At 33.3% G+C, this 22557-nt stretch overlaps 1 protein-coding gene across 1 annotated transcript in view; it reads left to right on the forward strand.

Annotated features, from left to right (window-relative positions):
- The window catches only part of UNC13C (unc-13 homolog C), a 593765-nt gene that overhangs the window by 441700 nt on the left and 129508 nt on the right, over nt 1–22557 (forward strand). The window contains exon 22 of the mRNA XM_029952367.1: nt 10498–10624. Within this exon, the coding sequence (XP_029808227.1) occupies nt 10498–10624 (127 nt within the window). The remainder of the gene's footprint in view (nt 1–10497; nt 10625–22557) is intronic.

Raw genomic sequence — 22557 nt, forward strand, 5'->3', positions numbered from 1 at the left:
TGGCAAATGTATCTATTTACTAATATCTAGATGTAAGTATCTTTTCATTAGTGGAGAATTTTTTAACTTCATACTTGTTTTCTTCTCTGTCCCACTGCAAGATAGTTTTCTTGTGCCTTTTATTATTGATTCTCCCATTTGTTTGACTTTTTTCTCTCATGCTGGATCTCTAACAGTGGAAGTCTCTCTGATTGCTTTGTCAATCATTCATTCTAAAATTTTCTGGTCCAACAACTACCCCTTCATTCTGGAAGATTTTATTAAGCTTTTCTTCAAATTACTGATTTATTTTCCTAAATTTTCTATTTTTCTCATTAGTGTTTCTAGTATTTTTTATTTTTAAAATTGTTAATGTTTATTTTTGAGAAAGCGAGAATGAGTAGGGGAAAGGCAGAGACAGAAAGGAAGATGCAGAATCTGAAACAGGCTCCAGGCTCTGAGCTGTCAGCACAGAGCCTGACACGGGGCTTAAACTAGGTAACAGTGAGATTATGACCTCACTAAAGTCAGACATTTAATCTACTGAGCCACCCAGGTGCCCCTCTAGTTGTACTTTTTAAATCAGGTATTTGTTTTTGAAAATGTCAGCTTGGTTAAAACAATTAGTGCAAAAGAATATTGTATGAAAAGATTATCTTTGATATCAGACCAGTCTTCCCTAAAGATTATCACTGTTTTCAATTCCTTCTGTAATTCCAGAAATGTTCTAAGCCTACTTATGTATGTCTGTCTGTATGTACGTGCGTGCATACACACTCACACACACTCACACACACACCTCTTTCTTTTTCATACCACTGGTAGAATACATTTATACTCTCTAACACCTGCCTATTTTACTTAACAATATAATTTGGGGCTAATATTATATAAACACATTTAAATTAACCTCATTTTTTATTATAATTTTGTTTTCAATTGAATGGGTATATAAAATATACTTATTTTTTCTATATCAGTATGTATTTAGACTATTGTTAATATTTTGCTAATTAAATACCTATAAACCCCTACTTTTTGGTTACATGTGCCCATACATTTGTAAACCAAATTCTAAGAAATAGAATTGCCTGAAAAATCCATGCATTTAAAATTTTGATATATATTGCCAGTTTTCCCCAGAAAAGCGAAACTTAATATATTATATATATGACTTTATATATTTTTTTATCTTTTGTAGACTGAAAGATAAATATCATCTCATTAAATTTTTATTTTAAATTTTATGAATGAAGGTAGGCATTTTTCATATGTTTTAAGGCTATTGTCTCTTTTGGGAATTACCAAAGAATTTATTCATGAACTTAAAAAAATTACCACCAATAATAAAATTAAAAGTAAGCAAATATTTAGGATGTTTGAACCACTTTTGGCTAAAATATAAGTCTACTGAAGTATTTTTCACCAATAATAATGAATTACCAATTAGTTATTTTCTTTTATAAGGAATAAAGAGATCATGGCAACTCAGAAAGCTAAGGAAAAAAATCACTTTATTGAAATCTACCAAAAAGAATAATCACTACTTTGTATCTTTGCATATTGATAAAAGTCAATCTTATCCTGAAAAAGAGTCTCAACTACAAGTTACATCTAAATAAATAACAAGAAAAAGTACAGAGAGCTACGAGAAGTAAAATCCATAAATATTTGAATCTTTTAAGGACAAGTTACAAAAAACATTATTGCAATAAAAGGTATAAACTTCTGAGGACTACATGAAACTGATTATTTGTTAGTGGCTTTTGTAAGTTATGTATGTGGGAGTAAAATTCTTTATATTTCATTGACAATACTTAATTTAAAAACTGACATAAGTAAACAGGGCCTTTTATTTTGCTACAGACAGTTTGACCTTTTAAGACAAAGCAGTGGCTTTTCCTCCATGAGAAATTATAAACTAGCAAACTTACAGACCAAGTCTAATGTCAGGCACGTCCTCTCACAGTCGCATTGATGACCTACTCCATTCTCAGCAAGACTGAGGAGAAAAATGATAGAACAGACATGGCAAAAAAGCCGCATAGTCTTTCCATTCTTTTATCTGTCTATCCATCCATTGATGGTTCTAAGCAGACAAGATAGTGTGGGGAAATCAAAATTGTATTAAATTTTCCTACTTGTTCTTAGAGAGTTTTATCTAGAAAGGAAAGAGAGGACAGGCATGGTTATGAAATGGAAATACAGACAACCAAGATTGACCCCATGTCTCACCACTTCAACCACAATCATCACTGTTACCACCCCCATCTAAGATGCCCCACCCATTGCTTGTTCTGCTGTGGTAGCCTCCTTTATACCCTCCTGGTGTCTCCAGACATCAATCAAAATGATACTTTACAAATGGAAATTACACCAGAATCTTCCAGTGTTATTGAATAGCTCTTAGGAGGAGAGGTCCTTATTCGTAGGCTACAAGATCCTGTGTGATTTGGGCTTGGCTTTCCTCTGAAATCAGATGTCAACACTCAGGCCCACCCAGCTCTGTGTTAGCCACACTAGTTTCCTTGTATCTCTTTGAACTTGTCAATCACACTTTCTCCATGACTTGTCAATTAATTCCAATAGCGTATCATGGTGCCTGTTATTTCACCATTATGTTGCAGCCTTTCGGCCGTCTCTGAATTTGAATGCTCTTTCTCATCCCTTCCCACTTTTCCCCTTACAACTATCCATCTCTAGGTTCCTAGCACCAGATTATGTGGTCTTGTCTCCATACTGCTCCCTGATTTTCCAAGGCCATGAACTGGTTTGTTCTCCATTTTGGGTGTTATCAGAAAGTAGCTCCACTGAGTTGGCATCAGAACACCTCAGAGGTATAGGAATTTGTGTCATAGATGAAGATCATAGATGAAGTGTTGGTATTGTGCTACTTAAATTTGGCAAGGAAAATTTTAAAGTAAAGGTGACCAAATTGCAGAACTCATTTTTCCCCAGAAATAGAAAAAGTTCATGTTTTGGATGACACTGAGAGAGGTTCAGGAGGTTTGAGTTCCACTGGAAAGAACTGATCTTATTCTAAACCCACCAGTCTAGGTTGTGGGTTGATATATTCTAAACTCACCACGGATGTATAAGAGAATGTGTCTATGAAGTATGTCTGATTCCACATCATTCCTGGTTTAATGCACCTGGAAAACCTGGATTCATTCTGGGATTCTGCTGAGGGATATGTTGCTTTTATAATGAGAACTGTTAGCTACTCCCTCACAAAAGTAAAGCTGCCTCTAGCATCAGTTTTAGTGGCCATGGAGTAAGGCAGATTTTATTGGCTTTTCTTTTTCCTAGTGTTCTGCTAAGGCTGAGTTATCAGAAATGTGTCATGAAAGAAACTAGTATTTTTTCTTACTCTACAAAAACTAATGATATTTGTTACTTTGTGGTCATTGAAGTTAGGAAAGTTGATTACAGTAATTTACTGTTGTACTTAATCTTTTCTCTTGTTGGCTGATTTTTCTCCCTGGAAGCTGTACATTGGTCCAAATTACTTTTTGCTACATGTTATATATGTGTGTGTGTGTATACATACGTATATATGTGTGTGTATATGTGTATATATACATATGTACATATATATGTATATATTTTAATTTTTATTTTATTCAGAGCTTTATAGCTTATTAATACCATGGCTTACTTTGGCAATCAGAAATTTAGATGATTCTCAGACCAAAGATGAATGGATATTACAATACCTTTAGAGAGCTATTTTAAAATGGGAAACTATAACTCGTATTCTCTTTTTCATTTTTAATTACATGGTTTAGCACTTTCATTGTATAAAAAGGATCCCATGATTCCCAACTATATCTAGTTAATATAAATTTGTGGTTATATTTAATAGATGTTTGTATGTGTCTAATATATATGTTTGAAACATAATCATTTTTAGAACCAAAGGTTTTAGGTAATATGGTTTTAGATCTGTAAGCGCATGATATCTCACAAAACATCATGTCATTGGGCCCCTAATACCAGTTTAGTACTTGACATTCCTTCCAGAGCTTCCATACCATCACCTCTTAAAGCAGAGCATAAAATACTCACACCGATGTTTAAGATAGTCTTAAAAAATTGTATACTACCAATATAGGGCAACACCATATTTATGCAATAAAACTAAGAACTGAGCACTAGAAAATCACACTGTGATGGTTGATGGCAGCACATTCGCTTTGGACATGAGAATAGTTTGAGTGTATGCCACGTCATCCTATGTACTAGACACAATTGTACGTTTCTGTATTATCTAGGAAATCCCATGCATAAACATCAACTTTCAGAAAAGATGGATTCTTTTCAAGTAAATGCTCATAAATACCATCTAAAGGAAAATAGGCATATACTTCCAAGTTGCCAAGCTTCTTTGGAGAATTTTAGCAAACCATTTTTTTAATGTTTTATTTATTTTTGAGAGAGAGAGAGTGAGCAAGCAAGCGTGAGCAGGGGAGGGTCAGAGAGAGAGGGAGAGAGAGAATCCAAAGACACTTCAGGCTCTGAGCTAGCTTCAGCACAGAGCCTGATGCAGGCCTCAAACCCATGAACCGCGAGATTATGACCTGAGCCAAAGCCAGAAGCTCAAGCAACTGAGACACCCAGGCGCCTCAGCAAACCATTTTTATATTGGTAGTAAAATATTCATACTTATCATTGAATGTCAAAGATTACATTTTGTACAAAATTATTGTCCAAAATTATTTGGAAAACTAAAGGTTTTACTTGGTAGGTGTAATGAGCTAGTTAAATCTTGGTTGCCAAAATTAAAAATGTAGGAGGATTGATAGCTAAATAAATTCTAAGAGTCATTTACCTTCCATGAGATAACTGCAATCAAGCACCAAGCAGAGGATAATTTGAGTGGAATTAAAGATAATTTGAAGAAAGTTTTGAATTTGATATGATTTCTTACACTGATATTTGGTAGGTGGTAGTTGGGATGTAATTGTAGTTTATTTGAATTGTCTCTTTATAATATATAATTACACATTATGGGAAGGATATATAAAGGCACAAGAAAAACAGGCATGTGGATTTTGGAACAATAACAGCTCCCTTTTTATAGAGTCATTAAAGTGGTAATAATAACTACTCAGAATATAGCAGAAACCCCACAAGTATGAAATAAGCTGACAGAATAATAAGAAGTGGCATTAATCTATGCATAAAGCCTGTGTATTTTACTTCTATTATTCTTCCTCTCTCAGAGCCTATTTATTGCTTTCTTAACAAACTTAACAAGTTTGATGAACTGATTTCCTATGTGACGGTGGATGAATTCATAGTGGGGTCTGCCAGAGGTAGTTTCACTCACATAGTTCCACAGAGCAGGGGGATAGCCTGAATATGTATACCCATATATACAGAATATATAAAAGAAGTAGGAACTTAGAAAGCAGTTTGAAGGTTAACTAGCAAGTGGGTCTCAATCTTTAAACCTTTATGTAATGCAATAGAATGTAATTCCAGGTAGCCTCACTCCATAACAAACAATTTAATACATTATCAGTTTGTTTCTCACTTGTGTAAGTCCCAAGTAGGTATTTCTGATTCAGCAACTCTCTTCTGAGAATTGGCTCAGGGACCCAGACTTTTACCTTCCAGTGGCTCTGTGATTCCATAGAGCCTTGAAATCCTCAGTTGGATCATCTGTATCTGTCTAGCAAATGAGGGAAAAGAGGATTATTTCACAGTAGGTGTTTCAAGACAAGACTAGAAATGGCATACATTGCTTTGACCCAAAGTTTAGTGACAGTCTAGCCCTATTTCAAGAAATGTTGAGAAGTATGGTTTGGTTGTATGTCTGTGAAGAAAAGAACATGGCTTGGTAGCCAGGTAGTTAAATCCACCACTAATCCTGAGGTTTATGATGATTATAAGTCACTGCTAAAAAATGTTTAAATTATAATTAATATTTGCTACTTAAAGACAAACATCCCAAGTGGGCTTTATTATGCAGGAGCATACCCTCTCCAATTTTGTTTGCATTTTCCTGAAGATCAAGCCTACATCACCAACTGACTCAATAAACTGAAAACCTCTTGCTGTATCAGCTGAAGTGCATAATGCATGTAAGATATCAGTTATTCTTGTTGAACTGGCAGAATATGAGAACAGATGTTACTGGTCTCCTGTTCTAATTCACAGTAAATATCGGTTGATAGTGCATGAGAAATATGACTTCCAGGAATAAAAAAGAATTGATATGGATGGAAAGCATTTCTATAAGGAGAAAACTAATAGTAATCATCTAAATTTATTTTCTACAAAGAGGCTGATAAAACTGATAGTTTGGGCTATTCCATATGCTCTCCAGAACTAGAGTGTGTTCTCTAGAGCAGTACTAGATTTCATTTTGCGAAAGAATCACTGGTATCCTTCCTATCTCCTTTCCCATACTGATCCACAGTGGAGAAACTTGGGAGGTGGGGAAGAAGGGAAAGTAGCCTGGCTACTATGGGGCTACAGAAAATTCAATATGTAGAGGTAATTGTTTTCTGGAACTATGGGAACAGCAGGAAAGAGGGGAATGTAGGAATTCAGGAAGCTTTCAGAGTTGAGGAGAATGAGTTGGGGGTGTTCTCTATGTTTTAAACAGAGTACCCACGTAGGGAAGGAGGAAAGACATCTGTAATTGTGGAAGTGAAGTGTACATGGATTATGCAAATACGTTGAAAGTCTTACCTGAAAAACTGACAGGGACACTGCCCACAGCTGGCTTTTACCTGCTTTCTAAAGTATAGAGATGATTTCATTATAGGGAGCAAAGATTGGTAAACTACTTCTTTTTATGGTACAATATAAATTCAAGGTTCACTCAAATTCACTACTAAAATATGTAAAACTCTGAGTAGAGAGAAGGAAAAAAAAAACCCAAAGTCTTAATTGAAAACATGGAGTTTCATGAAAGATATATATATATGTGTGTATATATATATATATATATATATATAAATATAAAATAGTACTTCTTCAAAGTAAAATGTCTTGTTTTATATGATACATATCCTTTGTTTCAAATTCTTCCTTGTGCAATGAACCACTAATCATAAATCATTTCTCTATTTAAGTGTTCACCTAAAGCACAAAATTGGGGCTAAATTCATGTCCTCCAAGAAACAGCATTCCCCACTGCATATCACATCATGTCACTTGCCATGTTATATTACATGTTGTATTACATGTCACCCTTCCTGAGGTCTATGCACGTGAGTCCTTCATCTTCATATCCGTAGTCCCTCCTGTGTGACCTACACAAGATAAATGCTCAATATACGGTCTTGGTTTTAGCTGAAACTGGGTTACCTTACCTTCAGTATTCTCTTAATGTGCAAACACTCTTGGAAGAGGTAACACATAAAGTCAGATTCACTCATATTTGCAAAGTCAAGAGCACACCTGGAGCCCTGGGTACCACAGACCTAAATATTTATAATTTCTAAATCAAGCTAACAAACTATTGAATAAAATGTAGTTCTATCTTCCTACCTCAACAAATAAATGGGCTTTTATATTGACAAGATTAAAAAATTATGCAACATTTTTTCTTTAATATGCCAAATGTTGGTAAAATATCAAAGATAATACAACTTAATAATTAATATGTATATTTAGGTGTTCTGGATGGCAGTGTTTAGGTTTTCAAAGTAAAGCTGTAAGTGTCATAAATTATATTTTTCTTTCAGAAAATGTGCATTTTCATCTTTATATCAGGACAGTTACTAATTAGGCAGTTATAATAAACTATTTTAAATGTTTTGCATTCTGTTTACAGTCATGCCAAATAATACAGCCTTCTCCAAGTTACATGATATCTCCTTTCTTTAATTTTTTTCCTGGTTTAAAACTTTTAAGTATAGGTGTGTCTGAGTGGCTGAGTTGCTTAGCATCTGACTCTTGATTTTGGCTCTTGTCATGATCCCGGGGTCATGGCATCCAATCCTTTATCTGCACAGAGTGTGGGGTCTGCTTAAGATTCTCTTTTCTGTAAAATTTTAAAAAGTGTATCTTATCACTGAATTTTTAACTATTTCTTTTCAGTCTTTTTTTTCTTTTCTGAGATCCACTTAGATTTTTCATATCCAATCTCAGTTTACACACATTCTTAATATATAAAGGATTAAAAATAAGATATTATTGCATTCAAAAAGGACATGAATTGAATAAAGATGTAATTTAATGTAAACTATACATACAAAAGTTTTAAAATTATTTCCAAGTGTACTTTCAGATATAGTTCATATATAGTTTGAAAAATACTCTTTTCTTCTAAGATATTTAAAAATATTTAATAAAATGAGGACAAAATGCAAATTATTATCTCATAAATTTTTTATGTAAATCATTTGAATAAAGCTAAAATTTAATGTGTTAGATCTTATAAATTTAAATTCCAAAAATAAAACTGTTGATAATTCTAGAAGTCAGTAGATAGCTAGTTGGCAATGAATATGAAGTGTCATGTATATTACATATAGAACCACACATGAACAAATTTCAAGAGTCCTTTCAATGACAGTTTCAAAATGTTCCCCAGCCAGCAGGTGTGCCTGTTTTGCGTGCCTTATTGATTCATGAGTGCCTTCAAATGTATAAATTTAAACCAAAGAAAATGGGTACTTCTTAAAACTTATAAATAATACTTTGTTATGCAATAATCTGTTGCATTTATGCTATCCAGAGTTAGAAGTGGTGAGTTAGTTTATCCTTTCTCTTAGTTAAATGCTTCCATAGCTCAAATTTCTTCTCATATTCCAATGCAGTATCTATTTCTGTTGTCAGCAATGGCAGTCCACAAGCCTTAGTAGCATCTGAACACAGTCATCTTTTGTTTGTAGGATATACAACAAAAGATAGTCCAGAATGTTTCTGTGAGCTTACAGGGTGTTAATCAAAAGAGCAGGTGGTGTTAGTCACAAGAGCAGATGTTTAGGTTTCTGGCTCACTCTGCAGGCACCACATGTGAGAGCCCAAGTGATGAAGGAATCACTATTTAGTTTTTGAGTTTGTATTTGTAACAAGTAGTCTTCTTAATGTGTAGGTCCTAAGACAACAGTTTTCTTTGATCTGGGTTTGGGGGTAGTGTTACATTAAATTCCTACCTATCAGTTTGTCGATTAAATGTCTCCTCTTAAGGTGTGGAGGGATATCTGAGGAGAAGGGTAGGGGAGAATTAACATGAAGAAAGCAAGAATGAAATAAAGTTGTAAGGAGTTGAAGCAAAACATTGCCTAGTTCATAATTTTGTTTGGGAGTTTAGTATATAAGTACTAGTTTATTTTTGTCTCTGTGTATATTTGTGTGTGTTTCTCTCCCTCTCTCTGCTCTACAAATTGTCTTTAATTAATTGTTGTTTAGATAATTTGAAAATGTTTGATTTGGTGTTGTGTTCCCTCTTGTGTTGATCATTGGTATTTAAGTCCTTCTGTAGTTAAGTTTTAGAAAACAAAGATGCCCTCAATTTGTATATAACGATTTAATTGCTTCAATTAGTATTTTCAATCTGAAATGTAAAGTATAGAATGTTTCCATTATAAATCAAAGAACTTTGATTAAAAACTATTCACAGACTTCATCTATTCACAGATTTCATCTAGAACTTGTCAGAGGACACTTCAACATATAGTCTGGGATATTTGGGGGTTGATTAAGTCTATTCTTGTAGCCAGAATTGGCAGAGATATTAATATTGGGAGGGGAGAAGCAGAGATAAACATGTTCAGTAATATCATTACTTGTCACTGTTCCCCAGTACTACATATTCATATTTTAAAAAGAAAAAAAGAACAGAAAGAAGAAGAAGAAGAAGAAGAAGAAAAAAGAAGAAGAAGAAGAAGAAGAAACAGTTTTAAGCTATACTTTCTAAGCTAGAGCAAAAAAAAAAGTCACATATTAGGGAAGCCTGCTAAAGAAATGTCAAAACAGCTACAGGGTGCAAAATAATTTTAGCTGAATTTAAAAGGGGGAAAAGAAATCATCTGGCTTGGAAGTTAGTTATATTTCCTTTCCAATTCAACTCTTAATTCTTTCACTGTTAAATATCCAGGTCAGAAATGTGATCCACTCATTCACATTTCTAGTATTTATCAAGGATTATGTCTCCTTAGTTTGATTCATGTTTAATCCATGCTTAGAGTTTTAATTCTTCCTAGAACTTTGCATCAGGCTAAAAGTAGTCAAAATATGAAAGCATGCAAATAAATAGAAAAACTTTGGTTTTTTTCTAACACTTTATATCAGAATTCTCACCTTTTTTGGACAGGTACATTAGAACATTCAAGTTACTACTCATTGCTACTTGACTTTTTCTACAGAAGACCTGGGATTCTGTTTGCATTTTGTAAAATCTCAGGTCTGTCTTGAGCAATGAATGCACTTTGCTTTTACCTGAGCTACACTGTTCTCTTCCTTTTTAAAATACTACTAATAAAAGTCGATTGGAATACCGCGGCATTGTTGGCAGACCAAACTTTATTAAATGTTTGATTATATCTGTTACAGAACATGAGAAGCAGCGGTTATGCAAGAGCACCGATTATATGAATTTGCATTTCAAAGTGAAATGGTTTTATAATGAATATGTGCGAGAGCTTCCTGCCTTCAAGGATGCTGTCCCTGAATACTCCTTGTAAGTAGTGATTTTCACCCCCAGGGTTTCAATTCATAGTCTTGTAAAAATTACACCTGAATTATGCAGCCCTAAAATTTCTTCCCATACCCTTTGTGTGGATGCAGACATTTGTATTATAAAATTAACATTAAATGACTTGCACTTCTCTGGGACCATATTTAATTGAATTTTGTTTACATTTTTCAACTGTGCCTTGCCTGGATATTCACCTCAAAGAATGAGAAATACACAACAGGACATGGCTCACAAAATGAGGTTATTTTCTGTGAAAGTGCTTAAACTCAGATTTTATTGGGAAAATAAAGGTATTTGTATACTGAGCATTATAATCAGAGTTTTCCCTTTAATTCTGACTGAAAAATATCTTAGAAATGCATATTTCTAACATAGAAGTTATAATTAAATGTTTAACATTTTCATAAACATGCCTGTATCAAATACATATCTAAGTACACAGACCAGTAATACTCTGCCTCTGATGGTTATCAGAATTCTATTTAATTCTATTGATGAGGGTCTTCCTTATCCCAGGCATCAGGCCAAGTGCTATAGGACAATAGTGAATGGCATAAAGACCACAACCTCGAAGAAGATGGTACTCGATGAGATACTAATAAGTATGATATTCATGATAAAGTAAGGCAAAGTTAAATAAGAACTAATTCAAGGAGCGCAAGCACAGTGCAGTGGGTTCTCACAGAAGAGAGACATTACCCCATGGAGGACTCTACATAATCCTTATGGATGAAGTACAATTTGATGTAGACTTTAAAAATTTGGTCAGTTTATGGCAAGAAAAGCATTTAGATTGAAAGGTAAGTTATGGGCATCATTATGGAAGTAGAAATACATGGGCTATGGTCCATGGGAAATAATGCCAATCTAGTGGGGTATAGGATATGTTTACAAAGTGAGTAGATAGGAAAAATAATTTTGAACTAGAGTATCATAAATAAATGTTATGAAGCTTGCCCCACATTCTTAGGCATTGTGGGCATTGGAAGACGCAGAGAATGGGGGACTGGGAATAGATTTTAGAAGGTAGCAAGTAATGTAATGAATTTCCATTTAGTATGACTTTTCCCATACAAGTTTACAAGGTACAGTGAGATACTGGGATAAGTTTAAAGTGTATACACATTACAGAGTGATTGTAGTAAGAATGTAAAGGATGAATATGTGTGGGAGGGAGATTTCATAGATAGAATTTACATAATTTGTCAACTAAATACATATGAGGATAAAAGAAATTGGGAAGAGTTAAACATGAAGTATATATGCCTAAGTAGCTATATTATCATTGGCTTGGAATAGGGAAGTAAAAAGAGATGCCATTAGCCAGACACTTCTGCTTTGGCTCTGTCTAGACTACACTACACTAAAATCAGCTTGACATGCCCACTGAAGACCAGTATAAAAGCTGAATAAAATTAAATGGTGTCAGAGAAAAATCAAGGCAACGAGGAACTGAGAAACTATGGTCCTGAGAAAACAGAAATGAATTGAGGTGATTCCTGAATTTGCTGCAGGTGTTTTTTTGTGGGGTTTTTTTGTAGGTTTTTAAAAATTTTTTGTGTTTGTTTTCTCTTTCTCTGCATCCTCCCTGTCCCATGCATTTGACAATTAGCAATGCAGGTCATGGTGACCAGACAGAGAATGGCAGCCTAGCTTATAGCAGTCTTCCTAGGCTGGGGAAATAAACATTGGTCTTCAGTACTATGAAGGCTGCTTGGACTTGTAGGATCGAAGTTCTAGAGCAAAGGGAACCCCAGAGAAGGAAACAGCACCCTGCATACAGTTTCTCCCTGAGGTATTTTCTGGTTTTTAATCTGCCCTTTTGTGGAGACTAAGGCAGAAATAAGCAAGTAGAAAGCAGGGACTCAGTTAAAAATTAAGTAGAAACTTGAGCAGCCTCACAATACTAGGGAAACAAAAATTAGAGGTCAAGGCTTCCTAAGAAATAAGACTTCCCAGACTTTCAGGTGAAATCGTTGAGGGCTCTGCTCTGGAAATAAGAACTAGGAATAGACCAGCCTAAAACTCAGCCTTCTCTACATTATGATCCTGTAAATAAAAGGAAAAATTTAGATTTTGTGTGGGAAAAATGACCAAAGGTTCCATAACTTTTCATAGATGATGTATAAGATTCAACAAAAAAAAATTAGACTACCAGGTGATCGGATCAAATGATTAGAATCCAAGAAAGAGCAGATATTATGCTTACCAGACATAGGCTTTGATGTATCTTCAAAATCTGAGAGAATTTCAACAGAGAAATAGGATCCATAAGAAGAATAAAATAAAAATTGCAGAAATGAAAAAGGATGAAATTATGAATTTAATAAATGGATTTAAAGGCAGATTATATCTAGCAGAAGAGGGGATTAAAAATGGAAAATAAATTTGGAGAATATTTCCATATAAAATAGAGGGAGAAACAAAAAATGAAAAATATAGAAGAAAGACTAGAACAAGGACTGTATAGAAAAAATTGCAAAGGTCTACTGTACAAAGAGAAATGAGTCCCACAAAAGGAGAAGAGAGAAGGAGTAGGGTTGGATTTTGTAAAATTGATGGAAAAACATGAAGTCACAGCTCAAGAATTTCTATATATCCTAAGCAGGATATTTAAATGCAAGGAAAACTACCTGTCATTGCATCATAGAAAATTGCTTAAAACCAAAAAAGAATATAAAAATCTTTCTATTTATTGGAGTCAAGTAAAGGAAGACACTTTACCTTCAAAGGAACTACAGTAATACTCTTGGATGATTGTTCAGTGGAGCGACTGAAACCCAAAAACACTGCAGTGATATCTTCTAAGTGCTGAAAGAAAACAACTAACAAATTTAGAGTTCTATAAGCATCAAAAATATACTTCCAAAAATAATATATATCCTTTCAGTGACATAAGTATATTTATATTTATATAACTGAGAAACTAAAAGAATCCATTTCGAGCAGACCTTCACCAAAAATATATAAGCCATGCTTCAGATAGAATGAAAATGACTAAAGATAAAAATGCAGTAAAGTAGCAAATAATACACTAGAAAAGGTATGCAAAGAATAACATTTAAAATATATTAACTGTTTAACATTAAAAATCTATAGAAGAAAATATACATAGAATTAAAACACAAGACAATTGCATAAATAAATGGAGTTAATATGTTATAATATCCTTGAATTGTTTAGCAAGTGTAAAATAATCCAATTTAAAATTCTCTATGTCATGGATGTGTGTTATAATTTACAGTGTAACCCTATAAGGTACAATATAATACTATGTATCCATAAGACAATAGAGTGGAGAGTAATAAAACATACCTAAAGGCAAAAATGGAAAATGAGAAGAATAAAGAGCAGGTAGGAAATTTGGGTGTGTGTTGGGGTGGGGAGAAGCACGATGGTATTTTTAAAACTACACCTATCAGAAAATTGACTATAATCATTAGATATAAATGGATTAATAATCTAGTCAACAGATACCGGCCTACCAGATAAAATAGCAAAAGCCAACTATCTTGATTACATATAATTTATTCACCTAAAATGTAAGCATCTAAAAAATTTAAATAGAAGAATCAAAAAAATAATTGAAATAAAATTTTCACAAGATACTAATACTAAACAAAAGAGACTTCAAGATAAGAAATATAATCATAAAATAATTTTGAGAAAAAGAAGTATTTCATGATGATTGAAAAGCAGTTTAACAAAAGATCTATCAGTTATAAATGTAAATGTGTTAACAAATATATAAAACAGAAATTTTCAAAAGGAAAAGGAAAAATCAACAAATCTACAATGCTACTTGGGGATTACATTTTGGCAGCAATTGACTAAACATTTGGAAAAAAATTAATTAAAAAACAGAAGATTCAACAACACCAATAACACACTTACAAATATTTATTCATCTATATCTATATTTGAATCCAGTCACAGAGATTCCATAATTTTTATGGGAATTGTTTACACACACACACACATCTGTAATTTATAATAAATGATGACAAAACACACATTGTTACCACATGCACACAATGCATTTACCAAAATAGACTATTTGCTCAACCAGAAAGGAGATCTAATGATTTTAAAAGATTGAAATAAAAAAAATTAAATTAAATTAAATTAAATTAAAAAAAATTTTTTTTAATTAAAAAAAAAAAGGTTGAAATATATACTGTATATTCTAGGACCACTATGGAATTAAGCCAGAAATCAACTCTAAGAAGATAACTAGAAAATGACCTGATAGGGAAATGAAGCAGAACACTCTAATTCATGAGTTAAAAAAGAAATCACAGTGTGAATTACAAAATATTTTGAACTGTGATAATAAAATATGGCAATTGAAACTTGTGGGTAACAGCTAAAACAGGAAAAAGAAGGGCGTTCTGTAATTCCATATAGAGAAACTCTATAGAATTCTGTAATTCTATGGAGAAAGAGGAAGGAAGGTATAAAATCAATAGTGTAACTATCAGAAGAATAGTTTAAAGTGCAAATTATGTCAAAAGAAAGTAGAAGGAAGAAAATGATCACTATGACCTGGAACAGAAATAAATTTTAAAATGGAAGAAATTGCAAAGCCAAAGCTGGTGGTTGAAAAAAATGATAAAAATAAAAAAAGACTTAGCAAGACCAATGGAAAATGAAAAGGAAAACAGATGTCACAAATTACTGTTATCTGAAAAGAACATTATTAAAGATACCAAAAATTAAAACATAATAAGACATTATTGATGCCAGCACATTTAAAAGTTAGGCAAATCTATCAATTCCTTTATAGAACTTAGTGGCTAATGTAAAAAAAATATTTTTTGAATGGACCTATAAGTTTTAAAATTTGAATCCATAGTTTAAAATCACATCACAACAAAAATTCCAGGCCCAGAAGGCTCCAAATGGAATTTTTCCAACTATTTAAAGAAGAATGCCACTACTCTTCTTATACAATACTCTTCCAGAAAAGACAGAAACGCTTCTAAAATAATTTGTTGAGGTCAGCGTATCTCCAGCTACCAAAACTTATTGAAAATATGACATATAAGTAATTTTTTTCAGAGCATACATTTATTTTTTTTTAATATTTTATTGTCAAGTTGATTTCCATATAACACCCAGTGCTCTTCCCCACAAGTGCCCTCCACCATCACCACCACCTCTTTTCCCCCCTCCCCTTTTCCCTTCAACCCTCAGTTCATTTTCAGCATTCAATAATCTCTCAAGTTTTGCATCCCTCTCTCTCCCCAACTCTGTTTCCCTCTTCCCCTCTCTTTAGTCCTCCATTAGGTTTCTTCTGTTTTCCTGTTAGACCTATGAGTGCAAACATACGGTTTCTGTCCTTCTCTGCCTGGCTTATTTCGCTTAGCATGACACCCTCAAGGTCCATCCACTTTCCTACAAATGGCCATATGTCATTCTTTCTCATTGCCATGTAGTACTCCATTGTGTATATATACCACATCTTCTTGATCCACTCATCAGGAGATGGACATTTAGGCTCTTTCCATGTTTTGGCTATTGTTGACATTGCTGCTATGAACATTGGGGTACATGTGCTCCTATGCATCAGCAGTTCTGTATCCCTTGGGTAAATCCCTAGCAGTGCTATTGCTGGGTCATAGGGGAGTTCTATGGATAGTTTTTTGAGGAACCTCCACACTGTTTTCCAGAGCAGCTGAGCATACATTTAAAAATAAATAGAATAGCCAATAGAATACATTAGTTTAAAAAAGATTAATATGACATGACCAAGAAGTATATTCCTGAAATACAAGATTAGTTTAACACTTTAAAAGCAATGAATACAATCCACCACATTTTAGGAATGAAAGAGAAAATCCCTACAGTCATTACACTAGACACAAAATAATAATTTAATAAAATACAATAGGAATTCTCTTAGAAGTTAAAAGTAATAGAAAGGAACTATCTTAATCTAATAAAGACACTCTTACACTCTGGTTTCTCTTCAGATCGCATAAATGTTTCGCCTTTTAAAGACACTCTTTCAAAAGAGAAACAACTATATAAATATTGTGCCTATTTTTCAATTGAAATGTAGCTGACAAAGTATTATTTTAGTTTCAGGCGTACAGCGTACCTGTTCAACATTTGTATACATTACAAATTGATCACCATATATCTAGTTACTATCTGTCACCAAGCAAAATTGTTACTATATTATTATATTTCCTATACTGCACGTTATATTTCCGAGTGTTATTTTGTTTTATAACTGAAAGTTTGTACCTCTCAATCCCCTTCCTCTATTTCACACACAATTTCCCTTTCCTTACTTCTGGCAATTGCCAGATTGTTCTCTGTATCGATGAATTGATTTCTCTTGTGTATATCGGTTTGGTGTTTTTAGATTACATGTATAAGTGAAAAAAAAAAGGCATCTGTCATTTTTTGTCTGACATTTAGCATGACACCCTCTAGATTCATTTATGTTGTTACAAATTGCAAGATTTAATTTTTTTATTATGGCTGATTAATATGCCATTGTATATCTTTATCTGTTCGTTTATCTATGGACACTTACATTACTTCCATATCTCAGCTATTGTAACTAATGCTGCAATGAGCATATGGTATATATATCTTTTTGAATTACTGTTTTAATTTTCCCCAGATAAATTCCCAGAAGTGCCATTGCTGTATCATATAATATTTCTGTTGTTAAGTTTTTTGAGGAAACATCATACGTTTTTCCATAGTGGCTGCACAATTTCGAATTTCCACCAACAGTGCATGAGGATTCCCTGTTCTTTGTATCTTCACCAACACTTGCCATTTCTTTTTTTTTTTCTTTTATAATAGTTGCTCTGTCAAATGTGAGGCAGTATCATGTACTTTAGATTTGCATTTTCCTGATGATAAATGATTTTGAGCATCTTTTTGTATGTCTGTCTGTTTGCCATCCACATGTTTTCTTTTTCTTTAGAACAATGCCTGCTAAGGTCCTCTCTCCATTTTTTAAATGGATTTGTTTTCATTGAGTTCTGTGAACTTTTTATATATCGTGAACATTAACAGTTTATGGGTTCTATAATTTGCAAATATTTCTCCCACTCAGTAGGTTACCATTTTGTTTTGTTGGTGGTTTTCTTTGCTATGAGAAAGCTTTTTGGTATGATGTAGCCCCAATTTTTATTTTTTGCTTTTGTTGCCCTTGCCTGAAGAGATTGATCCAAAAAAATATTGCTAAGAAAGATATCCAAGAGCTTATGCCTGTGTTTTATTCTGGGAGTTCTATGGCTTTCAATCTTACATTTAAGTATTTAATACATTTTCAGTTTATTTTTATATGTGGTATAAGAACATGGTCCAGTTTCATCCTTTTACATATAGCTGTCCAGCTTTCCCAAGATTTATTGAAGAGATTATCTTTTCTACATGGTACATTCTTGCCTCCTATGTCATGGATCACTTAAATATATATGCATCGGTTTATTTCTGGACTTTTTACTCTATTTCATTGATCTCTGTGTCTTTTTGTATGCGTGAGATAGTACTATATTCTTGGTTCTTATTACTAAAGCCTTCCAGTATAATTAGAAATCAGCTTTATTCTTATTTCTCAGAGTGCTTTAGCTATTCAGGGTCTTTTGTGACTCTATACATTTCAGGATTATTTGCTCTAGTCTGTAAAAAAAAAAAAAATACCATTGGAATTTTGAAGGGATTGCACTGAATCTAGAGATTGCTTTGGGTAGTATCGATATCTTAGTAATATTAATTCTCAAATCCATAAACATGGTACGTCTTTCCACTTCTTTGTGTTATCTTCAATTTCTTTTATTAATGTATTATTTTCAGAGTATTATTTTTTTGGCTAAATTTATTCCAATGTATTTTTGATGCAATTGTAAATGTTTTTATTAATTTCTCTTTCTGATAGTTCATTATTAATGTATAGAAGTGCAACAGATTTATGCATAGTACTTTCATATCTGGCAACCTTACTGAATTCATTTATTATGTCTAACAGTTTTTCATGGAGTGTTAATGTTTTCTAGATATAGTTTGTCATCGGCAAATTCTGAAGGTTTTGCTTCTTTTCCAAATTGTATACCTTTGATTTCTTGTTTGGTATGATTGATGTGGTGGATTTCCAATACCAGGTGGCAAAAAAGGAGAAGTGGAAGACTAGGCACCCTTGTCTTGTCCTGATCTGAAAGGAAAAGCCTTCAATTTCTCATCACTAAGTATAATGTTAGCTGTGAGTTTGTCATATATGGCTTTTATTATGTGATATGTTTCCTGTACCCTCACTTTTGGAGAGGTTTTTCTCATAAATAGATGTTGAATTTTACAAGATGCTTTCTATGCATCCGTTGATGTGATCATATGATTTTTATTGGCTTTTGTTGTTGTTGATGATGATGATGATGTAGTGTTGCATTGGTTGATTTTCGGATAATGAGCCATCCATTCATCCCTGGAATAAAGACTACTTGATCACAGTGTATGATCCTTTTAATGTATTTTTAAATTTGGCTTGCTAGAATTTTATTGAGGATTTTTGCCTCTGTGCTCACCTGTAATTTTATTGTTTTAAAAGTGTCTTTGTTTAACTTTGGCATCAGAGTAATGCTGAGAATGTAGAATTGCTTTGGAACATTCCTTCTTCAATTTTTTGATGTACTTTGAGAAGTGTAGGTATTAACTCCTTTTGAGGACTTTTTGATTACTGATTCAGTTTCCTTACTAGTAATTGATGTGTTCACATTTTTTTTTCTTGATTCAGTCTTACAAGAGCATATATTTCTAGGAATTTATCCATTTCTTCTGTGTTGTTCCATTTGTTAGAATATAATTGTAGTTCTTTTAAAATCCTTTATATTTCATGATAGCAGTTGTAACTTCTGTTTCATTTCTGATTTTACTTATTTGGGGCTCTTTCTTGATAGGTTTAGCAAATGGTTTATCAATATTGTTTACATTTTCAAAGAACCAGCTCTTAGTTTCATTGTTCTTTTAGTCTATTTATTTTTGCTCTAGTCTTTATTATTTTCTTTCTTCTACTAACTCTGGCCTTTTTTTTCTGGTTCCTTTAGATATAAAGTTAAATTGTTTATTGAGATTTTTCTTTTTTCTTAGGTAGGTCTGTATTGCTATTAACTTCTTCTTTGAAACTGCCTTTTCTGCATCCTATAGATATTGGACTGTTTGTTTTCATTTTCATTTGTCTCTAGGATTTTTCTTTTCCTCTTTGATTTCTTCATTGACCTACTAGTTGATAGTAGGGTGTCATTCAGCTTCCACATGTTTGTGTTTTTTCTAGTTTTCTTTTTGTAATTGACTTCTAGTTTCATGTCCTTGTGGTCAAAAAAGGTATTTGATATTATTTTAACTTCTTCCAATTTATTGAGACTTGTAGCCTAACCTGTAGTCTATCCTGAAAGATACTCTATGTGCACTTAAAAAGAATATATATTCTGCTTTTGGATAGAGTGCTGTATATATCTATTAAATCCATTTGCTCTCCTGTGTTGTTTAAGTCCACTGTTTCATTACTGATTTTCTCTCAAGATAATCATTCCATTGATGGAAGAGTGTTAAGGTCCCCCACTATTTTTAACATTTGCTTTATGATTTTAGGTGCTTCTATGTTGGGTACATAGATATTTACAACTATTATATCTTCTTGTTGGGTTGAACCCTATATCATAATGTAATGCCCTTCTTTTTCTTTTGTTATAGCCTTTATTTTCAAGTCTATTTTGTCTGATATAAGTATTGCTAACACAGTTTTCTTATTGTTTCTCTTTGTAAAGAATAGATTTTTCCATTCCTTCACTTTGTTTGTGTCTTTAGATCTGAAATGAATCTGTAATTGGCAGCATATATACAAGCCTTGTTTCTTTTTAAAATCCATTTAGCAGGGAGCTGGGGTGGCTCAGTTGGTTAAGCAGATGACTTGGGCTCAGGTAATGATCTCACAGTTTATGGGTTCGAGCCCTGCCTTGGGCTCTGTGCTGACAGCTCATAGCCTGGAACCTGCTTCAGATTTTGTGTCTCTGTCTCTCTTTGGCCCTTTCCTCCTCACACTCTATGTCTCTCAAAAATAAATAAAAACATTAAAAAATTAAAAAATAAATTAAAAAAGTAAAATCCATTTAGCCACCCTCTATGTTGGTTAGAGCATTTAGTCCATTTACACTTAAGGTAACTACTGATAACTGTGTAGTTATTGCCACTTTATGCTTGTTTTCTGTTTGTTTCTATAGTTTTTACCCCTTCTCTCTTGCTCTCTTGTGATTTGGTGCCATTCTTTAGTGTTATGTTTGTATTTCTTTATCTTTAATTTTTTGTGTATCTATTAGAGGTTTTGGCCTGTGGTTTTCACAAGGTTTGTATATAACATCCTATATAATATAGCCATCTATTTTAAGTGGATAGTTGCTTAGGTTCAAAAATGTTCTAACAACATATTTTTACTCTTGCTCTTTTTGATTTTGACATCATATTTTACATGTCATTATTCTGTGTATGCTTTGACTAATTATTGTACATCTAGATGATTTTCCTACTCTTGTCTTTTTAATCTTCATACTACCTATGTAGGTAATTTAAATGCTACCTTGACTATATATGTTTACCTTGACCAGGGAGACTTTTTTCTTTCATTATTTTTTGGTTTTGGTTATGGCCTATCTGGGAAACTCCTTACATTTCTTTCAATTCTGAATGATTATCTTGCCAAATAGAGTATTGGGGTGTGTGTGTGTGTGTGTGTGTGTGTGTGTGTGTGTGTGTGTGTGTTCCTTTCAGTACTTGGAAAATATTGTACAACTATTTGTGGCCTGTAAATTTTCTGCTGAAAAATCATCTGAGAGTTTTATTGGGCTTTCCTTGTACATAAGTAGCTCTTTTGTCCTGCTGCCTTAGGAATCTCTCTATTTTTCTTTAACTGTAAATTATAATGGGAACTGGGATTATAATGTGTCTTGGTGTGGATCTCTTTCGGTTCATCTTTTTGGGGATTCTGTGTGAATCCTGAACTTGGATCTCTGTTTGCTCACCAGTTTAGGAATATTTTAAGCCATTATTTCTTCAAATAGGTTTTCTGTCCCTTTCTCCCTCTTTTTTCCTTCTGGAACGACTACAATGTGAATGCTAGTATGCTTGAAGTCCTAGAGGTCCTTTAGACTATCCTGTTTTTAATTCCTTTTTCTTTTTGTTGTTCAGTTTAGATGATTTCCACCACCCTGTCTTCCAGATCACTGATGCATTATTCTGCATCATTTATAGTTTTAATTTCAGTTATTATACTCTTTGGTTGTTTTGGTTCTTGTTAATATTTTCTGCCCTTGTTGAAGTTCTTATAGTATTCAGGCATTCTTCTCCTGAGTTCAGTAGGCATCTTTATGACCATTAATTTGAACTGGTAAAATGTTGACCTTCATTTCATTTAGTTCTTTTTTGAGATTTTTTTTCTTGTTCTCTCTTTGAAACATATTCTTATGTCTCCTCATGTTGCCTCTTTGTTTCTGTGTATTAAGTAAATCAGGTAATTCTCTTGATCTTGAAGGAGGAGCTTTTAAAAGAATTTTTTTAATCTAAGGTTTATTGTCAAGATGGTTTCCATATAACACCAGTGCTCTTCCCCACAAGTGCCCTCCTCCATGACCATCACCCCCTTCACCCCTCAGTTTGTTTTCAGTTTTCAAGAGTCTCTCATAATTTGCCTCCCTCCCTCTTCCTAGCTTCTTTCCCCATCTTTCCCTCTCCTGTTAGACCTATGAATGAAAACATATGGTATCTGTCCTTCTCTGCCTGACTTATTTCACTTAGCATGACACCCTTGAGGTCCATCCTCTTTGCTACAAATGGCCAGATTTCATTCTTTCTCATTGCCATATAGTACTCCATTGTATATATATATACCACATCTTCTTGATCCA

The sequence above is a fragment of the Suricata suricatta genome, chromosome 9 (assembly GCF_006229205.1).
Source record: "Suricata suricatta isolate VVHF042 chromosome 9, meerkat_22Aug2017_6uvM2_HiC, whole genome shotgun sequence".
NCBI classification, from domain to species: Eukaryota; Metazoa; Chordata; class Mammalia; order Carnivora; family Herpestidae; genus Suricata; species Suricata suricatta.